Below are 8,994 nucleotides of genomic sequence, written 5' to 3'. Positions count from 1 at the left end.
AACCCCAAAGTTTCGCTCTTGGTGGCTGTGCAGCGCAGAACTTCACATTAATGCAATATGAGCTTCGGATTTATGGATATGGAAGCTTCCCTTCTTAACAATGCCAATTCCCCTGTTTACACACGAAACACGCATTCATGCATCCATCAATGAGACACTCACCTTCTCCGAGTGCTTGAACTGGCGCCAGTAGCTATCGTACATGCGCTTGGTAGTTCGCTCTGGGTAGCAGGTCACTGTCTTAATGTAAACCTTCAGGCTCCGTTCAAGTAACTGATTAACTTCTCCATAATCGTAGTCATCATACCTAAAAGCAAGATTAAGCCGGCCTGAATCTCTCTTTTCTGAGCATGCGCATCTTTAAAAAGAACACCTTTCTACTGCACAATTGTTTTTTAAAAGCATATGCTGGGGTAAATCTGCTTGAAGATCAGATGGTAAGTCTCCTAAAGCCAAGCTGGTATTGTTCAACTAGATTTGCAAAAGGAAGGGGCGGGGGAACAAGACAGGTGGCTGACCTGTACAGCTCTTCCAGTAGCCGTCAGAACCCACGTTTGGAACTGCACAGAGGCCAAAGAGAATAATGAGCTAAATTGATTTGAATATAATTTACACCCTTGTAGATTCTTGGGGCCCAATTCACACTGTACATTTGACGGCCTTCAGATTATGACAACCACGACTCCCATCCTGAACTCACACACATTTCTATGGTGGAAATGGATTGCACAGCCCTTTGGCTTCGTGGAAGTCATTTTGAACAGCTAAGGGGAACCCAGAGGATTACTGTTCAATTAATTTCCAAATAACTGGTTAACAGATTTTTATATGCACCCTACAGAAATCACTTGAGGGTTTTTGATTCCAGAGCACATGTTGCACGAGTGTGTCTAAATCTACTGTTCTTCTTGGCTGAAGAATACTTCGCCCACCCCAACATCACCCATGTTGTCCCCGTATTTATGCTGATAAATACTGCAGACACCTTACTATTGAGGAAGGGTGGAGAGAAGACAAATGATTTTACCCTTTTATCCACTCTTTCTCCCTTCCACTTGAAACATGCCATTGCGAATGCTTAGGCCTGCGCTAAGCAAAACGCAACCACTATAGTTCAATCCTAGCTCCTAACTTCATTCCTGAAACCAAGGACACGTGAGCCTCTTTAATATACACCAGGCATCCCCAAACTGTGGCCCTCCAGATGTTTTGGCCTACAACTCCCATGATCCCTAGCTAACAGGACCAGTGGTCAAGGATCATGGGAATTGTAGTCCAAAACATCTGGAGGGCCGAAGTTTGGGGGTGCCTGATATACACCATAGCTGCATTCTGAATCTGAACCACCCCGGCTACAGAATATCTCCAGAAGTGCACTTATTGAGCCAGATCAGTTGGTGACATACCTGATTCCAAACATACAGTGAACATAATTAAATAAAGCTCTTCTTAACATGGTTGTGTCAACATCTTCATGCGTGGCCATAGTGTTGTACGTGAGGCTATAGACCATTCGGAACTTCTCATCCAGGAGATGCCCAATGTCGGAATAAAGCCTGTTCACAAGGGAGAATCCATGGTTTTCCCAGGTATAGTCCTGCCAAAAAAAAGCACGAAGACTACCAATTTGTACATGGGATGTTTGAGCAGTACTGCAGAATGGTTTTGAAGACACACAATGCTGTTCTACTGCTGAAGCAAAACAGTGGAGGTCACAATTTGTTGTGTGCCTTGTGTGAAATGCATTGGGCAAGGGGGTCCCAATTTAGTCTGATTATGCACCTGTATCCAAATGCATACTTCTGATCGGAGGCGAAGCATTATCAAGAGAAGAAATTGAATTAAATATAAGCGTGTATCATCAGAATGTATATAAAGTGTAAGTGCAAACTTAAATAATTGACACAATGAAGTTATATTAGAATATAAAAACCAATTTATTGTTTTGTTTTTTTAAAAAAATCAGTAACTTTTCAATTCAAATGCAAAACCTTCTCTTTCTTGCTCCGAGATGAGCAAACTTGTCGTGATTTTGGGAATACCCAACTGATGTATTCGTTTATTCTCTACTGAAAGAACAGCGAGTCATGAAAGCCTGTCTTGAATCAACTTTAAGTTGCACGCCACTGACCATTACGGGGTAGTTTTGAGCAGCTTAATTTTGGAAAATGACTTTTCAGCTGTGGCAACTGCGACAGGTATATTAAGAGTGAATATTAAACCCATGTAGATAATAGGGGTGTGCACTGGCTTTGTTTGTACCTTGAATTACAAAGCAAATCAGGGTAATTTAAAATGCCCCATTCCACATTGTTCAAGGAATGTCCCCATGCCCCTGAGGCTTTTGGGGGGACATGCATGGCTGCAGGTGGGAAGAAGTCCCACAAACTTCCTTAAATTCACTTATCTCTAGATCTGAGCCACTGTGATTTCTCCTGCAGTGAGCATGCTATCTAGAAACTTTGCATCCTGACCTCATGCAATAAACCAACTGGTTTTTAAAAGGGTTACAAATGTAAGCTACACCATGTTAAACACACCTGGGCTCGAAAAGTTGGAAGATGCTCCTCACCCCGCCTGGCAAAGTCTTTGTACCCAAAGCCAGGATCTTCAACGTAGCGCGAAACGTCGGCTGTGGAAACTATTTCATCATCAAATGCTGGCAAAGCAAAATATTGAAGCCAGTTAAGTGTACTCTTCTCATTCCTCCTCCAAGATATAAACCACTTAGAAGCTTCCTTTGTCAATTAAGCAGTATATAAATCTTGTCGATTAAAAATAATCAATAAGTTGTGCTATGCTGTTTTAAAGTTTCTCCTTTTTTTGGCATTTTCATTGCATGTTTGTACATCGTGTTGAGACATCTAAGGAGTGAGATTAATAACTAACTAACTAACCTTGAGGCAAAGCAAAGGAGCTGATAGGAAACGGACTGGAGATGTTCAAAGTAATCAAGAATGGAATGTAGCACACTTGGACAGTTTGCCTGGATATCAACCCGAAGGCTGGTGGTTCTAACCCACCCAGGGAATTGCAGGGGGTTGGACTAGTTGACCCTTGGGGTTCCTTCCAACTCTAGAATTCTATTACTCTAAGAGACATTGTTTTAAAATTGCTCTAACAGAGGAGTCAAATTTAAGAACCAGGTGATCATAAATATTATACTTGGTTAGTAGGAACACTGTGCAGGATATACATGCAATGGTATGGGAACAAGGCATGGGAACACAGAACCTTAGAGTTGAATAGGAACTTATGCACAGAATGCCTGGGCAAGGAAGCCCTGCTCCTTGATGATTTGAAAGGACCTCAGAGATCAGGGTTCAAATCCTCACTCGGTTAAGAAGCTCACTTGGTGACTTAGGGCGAGTCACAGTGTCTAAGTCTAATCTACCTCACAGGGTTGTTGCAAGAATAAAATAGGGAGGGAGAGAGAAATATGTGCAAGCTTGAGCTCATTGGAGGGAAGCTGGAATATACATTTAATAAACAGACCTACGTCCAGAAAAGGGGGTGGGTGGGGACCAGCTAAGCAGAGGCTACTTGAACAGACATATAAACACATAAGCCTCAAATCACAGTAATGGTTGTGTATCATAGTGGGGTGTTTGCATAAGTCCTGGGGCTCACTTTTAGAAGGGAAAAAGCCCCTGCAGAAGGACAGAGGTCCTTTCTCATGACGCCAATCCAGGGTTTCAAGATTGCCAGCCACACATGACAAGAGATGTCACAGCCTGAGAATGTCTGGCAGTAATCATTGTTAGCCCTGTTGAATCATAAGGGGCAATCATGAACCACCTTGGCCTCATGTACTGTGGGATATCAGATGCACTGAAAAAAGAAATCCAGGCGAACCAACCCTTTAAATTAGAGCCATTTGGCTAGAGCGGAAAGGTTCAGCAAGTTGATTTATGGCTATGTAACCAAGCACCATGGATACTATGAAGAACTTCAGCGACACCAATACTAAGGAAGGCCAATTGCTCCCACCCAGAGATGATCTCCACCTCGTTGCCTCCTGCCTGCCAAGCGGCTTGAGCGCATTAATCACACTTCCGGAGAGCTGACTGCTGCAAAGTTACTGCAGTTGACCTTGAAGGTCCAGCTTGGCTCACTTTCAGAAGCCCTAATGAGCCTGGGTGGGGAAAGTGCCCTGTGTCTACTGCTAGAAAAACCCTGGGGTGGGGTGGGGGGAATCAGTTGATCCAAGAATCACAAGGCTGCCTTTATCCTCATTCTGCCTCATTAGCCAATCAAAACATAAATCTGTGTGGGAAGAAATCAGCTTGGCAACCATCCAAATAGGTCCTCAATGCAGTTGGGGGGGGGGGGGGAAGAATGAGCTATTGAGCCTGGGCTTATCCTTTGTTTCCAGGTTCCTGCAATCTGTTTTGAACTAATGCAGAAGGAGGTCCATGCCTGCTTCTGCTTCTTTTAATGACTAGGCTATTAGACGCTGACTGTCAGGGGTGAAATAATTTCCACCTTAAAGTTCCTTGCTTTAGAACTCTTCTGTTCTAAGAGGCACAAGAAGATTGTTAGTTCACAAAATAAAAAACGGACCACTTTTGAACGGAGTTTCTTAGGCTGTGTTAGCCACCAGTCACTTTCGAAATCTAAAATCTTTTGCGGTATCTTTAAATTAACTCTTCAAGCATCATGTGTGGCTGGATTGGCTCCAACATAAGATTGTCTGGAGCTGATGTGCCATTTTTGGTCTTCAACAGTTGCCTGCCAACCTTTTTGGTTTCCCCAAGATTGCCACCTTCCTCTATGGCTATAGCATTAAAAAAAATTTATTCTCCCAAACTTCAAATAGAGCCTTTCTCACTAAGTGATTCGTGAATCTTTTGTGTACCTGTATTTTCCCATACCTTAGATAGCCGTGCCACCCATAAATTCTATCCCAACCTTCTAATTCCAAGGTCTCCATATTTTAAAGTAACATCCACTCTTTCAACCAGCTCCAACATGCAGCTTCATAGTATCTTCTTAAATCCGGAACTGTGAAGCCTCCTCTATGGCTATAGCATTTAATGTATCACACAACTGGCCCCATGTTGGGTTGAACTGGGACTCACCTGGAAACACGGGGCTCAAACAGCACAGAAGTGTGATGGAGAAAGTGCTCTAAGGTGTTAAATTCAAGGCCAAACTTCCACCCAGCAAATGTTTTGCTAATAAATGTCAGCTCCACCTGAACCAGATGTCAAAACCACCATTCTACTTCAGATACTAACATCTGAACAATTATGGCCATTTCGCCTGCAGCTCTGACAAATTCTCTTTCTCTAAACGTTTATAGCATGAATGCAATAAGAAAAAGGCATTTTCTATATGCACATATAGAAAATATGCTCTTGGGGCATCCAAAGCAAATATTATTGCTGTTAAAACAGGCATACATGTCACCAAAGATGGTTCAGTTATTCATGTCAAGTGTGTTAAGGCCATTCCGAAATCTTCTCAAGGTCCCAAAGAAACCTCTGTCCTAATTATTATTTACCTACAGAAGAAGTCCCTGTGGATCAGCCTTCTAGATATTGTGTTGCTTCAGCCCAGGTGGTTAATCAGCCTGAAGACTGTTCCAAAACTCTCCACAAGTTTGTTTTTAAGAGTAACATGTCAAAAAGAAGGCTAAGCTAGAGGCTGTCAAGCTACTTTTCTATGGGCAAGTTGTTGTTCTTTAAACAGGGGAGCAATCATACCGTGTTTCCCCCTTTTTAAGACGGAGTCATAATATAAGCCATGGCAGGATTTTAAAGCCTTTGTAAAATATAAGACATACCCCGAAAATAAGCCATGCCTGCAGGGTCGGCTCCCAGCAGCGCTGGGCATGGGAGAGAGGAGACTGAGCAGCCACTGTGGCATTGCGCTGCCAGAGACTCGCAGCCACTGAGGAGCTTGCGGCGCCGGGGCTTGCAGGCGGCTCTCGCCTTGCCGCCCTTTCTCCTGCTCCCGGGGGAGACGTGGCTTCTATTCCCCATTGCCAAGGAAACAGCCCGGGGGAGAGACGCCAGAGCTGAGGCGCCCCCCGCCCGCGGATCCCACGTGCCGCCGAAAACGGCAATGCTTAGGGCCCCCCACTCCTCGCCCGAAGTGGAGTAAGGCCCCCCGAGCGGTCCAGGGCTTGCTTCCGAATGCGCAGGGACAGGACTGCGCTGTTAAACTCTTTGCAAACTCCTTGCCCAAAAGAAAGCTGTCCTGCAGAGTGCCGGATCGAGGAGCCGGTCTGCAGAGTCAGCGCCCAGCAGCGCGGCGCTGGATTGAGGAGGCGGTGCTTCGTGCGGAGCTGCTGGGCGCCGACCCGGCAGGCCGCTTCCTCGATCCGGCGGCCTCCCGGGTGGGCGCCCAGCAGCGCCGCGCGGAGCACCGGATCGAGGAAGCGGCCTGCCGGGTCGGCGCCCAGCAGCTCCGCACGAAGCACCGCCTCCTCAATCCAGCGCCGCGCTGCTGGGCGCTGACTCTACAGACCGGCGGTGCTCCGCGCGGCGCTGCTGGGCGCCAACCCGGGAGGCCGCCAGATCGAGGAAGCGGCCTGCCGGGTCGGCGCCCAGCAGCTCCGCACGAAGCACCGCCTCCTCAATCCAGCGCCGCGCTGCTGGGCGCTGACTCTGCAGACCGGCTCCTCGATCCGGCACTCTGCAGGACAGCTTTCTTTTGGGCAAGGAGTTTGCAAAGAGTTTAACAGCGCAGTCCTGTCCCTGCGCATTCGGAAGCAAGCCCTGGACTGCTCGGGGGGCCTTACTCCACTTCGGGCGAGGAGTGGGGGGCCCTAAGCATTGCCGTTTTCGGCGGCACGTGGGATCCGCGGGCGGGGGGCGCCTCAGCTCTGGCGTCTCTCCCCCGGGCTGTTTCCTTGGCAATGGGGAATAGAAGCCACGTCTCCCCCGGGAGCAGGAGAAAGGGCGGAAAGGCGAGAGCCGCCCGCAAGCCCCGGCGCCGCAAGCTCCTCAGTGGCTGCGAGTCTCTGGCAGCGCGATGCCGCAGTGGCTGCTCAGTCTCCTGCTCTCTCCAGTGTCCAGCACCGGCGCAGCTGGGCACCGACCCTGCAGGCTGCCTCCGGAACCCAGCAGCAGCAACGCTGGCTGCCGTAATTACAGTTAAAAAAAAATTAAAAAGACACCCCCCCGAAAATAAGCCATAGGCTTATTTTCTTGGGTAAAATAAATATAAGACGGTGTCTTAAAATGTGGGAAACACGGTAGCTCTGTTGGTAGAGCATGGGACTCTTACAATCTCAGGGTGGTGGGTTCAAGCCCCACATTGGCCATTGCAGGGGGTTGGACTACTAGATAATCCACGGGGTCCCTTCCAATGCTACAATTCTATGGTGCTATGAAACAGGCACCCTCTGACCTAGCATGGGATATAGCTGTATTCCAGAGAAAATTGTTTCCTCTGCATGTATAACTTGGCTCCAATCAAACATCAGAAAGTGGAATGCTCGTTTTCCTTTTCAGCTGTTTTTATTTAACTTGGTTTTCTTTTTTGCTCTTCAGCAAAAACCCTGAAAACGGGATTAAACGAAAGCAACTAAAATGAAAGGGAGCAGTACCTTCAGTGACAACCAGGAGGCTCTCAGTCTTTTCCTTTTCAAAGCGAGTATCCATTTCTTCCTGAGAGGCCTCCTCATCCTCCTTCTCCTCCTGCAGTCTTTTCATTCTGTCCATCAGGGCCTCCAGCTCACTTAAAGAATCTGAGATCTATAAACACATCACATCCTTCAGGATCGAATACAGATCATTCCCTCTCCGGCCCCCAGTTCCATACTCAACATTTTTGGGGAAATAAATGCTCAGATCCGTGCACTGCATGCACTAACAGATTTAAAATTGCGCCAAGCAAGTTTTGTGGCCTGCATAAATCATGCAAACATTCCTGGGGCCCATTAAAGAATCTTGCCAATCTGATCCAGCCCCCCCGGGCTAACAGAATTTCAGCAGGCATTGCCCACAGGTGTTTAAGTGTATTTTAAAAGCAGTTAAGAAACTTCCTTTCTGTTTTAAAATGAAGGCAGAGCACCTCCGGAAGCTTGTTTTTCGGTGTAGAATCACTTTCTGTGTTTGCAATGCAGCTGCAGAACCCACAAGCTCTGACCATACCCAGCCCGTTCCTTTCGTTCTTTTGTGCCCGGCTCTTCTTTATAAATTCCAATCCGATATGCTGTAGTGCATTTGCCAGTTCAGCTCCCAATCTACCTGTATCACTTTACTCTAAGCCAGTCAATCGGTGATATCTGATCCCCCCTTTTTAGTATCCCAAAGAGGTTGTGACACATCATTTGAGAAAGCCACTTTTCTTTTCGTAACTAAGTCACTATTACAGCGTGAAAACCATTCGTTACCTCTGCCTACTGACGTTTCATAAATGTAATTGCGTGATTTATACGGCCACCAGAATCCTTGGTAAGGAATGCGAAAGCCATCTTAGAAAAGGCAATTTTTAGTTGTCTGGAAGAACCCAAGAGCTCTTTGTAGCTCCTTCCTCTAGAAAGGTTTGCTGTTTAGGGCTGTACAAAAGGGACAGGCTCTGGTTGGAACAGGATGGAACTAGACTGTGGGCATTTGGAATAAAAAACGGTAGCAGAGGAGAATTTGGTCATCCTAAGGATGAGGGCGAAAATGTTTATGATCATCCAGATGTTGGGAGAAGAACTGAGCAACAGAGAAGAAAGGAGTAACTTGATCCTCCCATGTTCTGGCATGGGTCTGCCCCTCTCAGCAACCCACAGATTCCTCCTGACCTCACATGGCTATTAAGTGCTTTCAGATACAACCTCAGACACTGCCTGGGCAACAGAATAAGGCTCGTTTCAAGATTGCCTGTCATTTTGCTGGTTCCAGTGAAGACACCAAGGTGTGGGGAAATGGGGCTGGGAGGGAGCAGAAAAGTAGTGTTCAATCAGTTTATTATGGCCCTAGACCAGCAGTAACAAAGTGGTGTTCCAGTGAGCGGTTGCACCACTTAAGATTTGCAAAAGAGAAATGTATT

At 46.6% G+C, this 8,994-nt stretch overlaps 1 protein-coding gene across 2 annotated transcripts in view; it reads right to left on the bottom strand.

The window, feature by feature from the left end:
- SESN3 (sestrin 3) overlaps positions 1–8,994 on the bottom strand; it is a 66,922-nt gene that overhangs the window by 9,614 nt on the left and 48,314 nt on the right. For both annotated transcript variants that reach the window (XM_035114391.2, XM_060273871.1), the window contains exons 6-9: positions 7,559–7,706; positions 2,541–2,659; positions 1,407–1,597; positions 163–307 (exon numbers count right to left, since the gene is read on the bottom strand). In XM_035114391.2, the coding sequence (XP_034970282.1) occupies positions 163–307; positions 1,407–1,597; positions 2,541–2,659; positions 7,559–7,706 (603 nt within the window). The remainder of the gene's footprint in view (positions 1–162; positions 308–1,406; positions 1,598–2,540; positions 2,660–7,558; positions 7,707–8,994) is intronic.

This window comes from Zootoca vivipara, chromosome 4, assembly GCF_963506605.1.
Source record: "Zootoca vivipara chromosome 4, rZooViv1.1, whole genome shotgun sequence".
Classification (NCBI taxonomy): Eukaryota; Metazoa; Chordata; class Lepidosauria; order Squamata; family Lacertidae; genus Zootoca; species Zootoca vivipara.
Note: the sequence above shows the minus strand (reverse complement) of the source record. Positions and strands in the feature narration are given on the sequence as shown.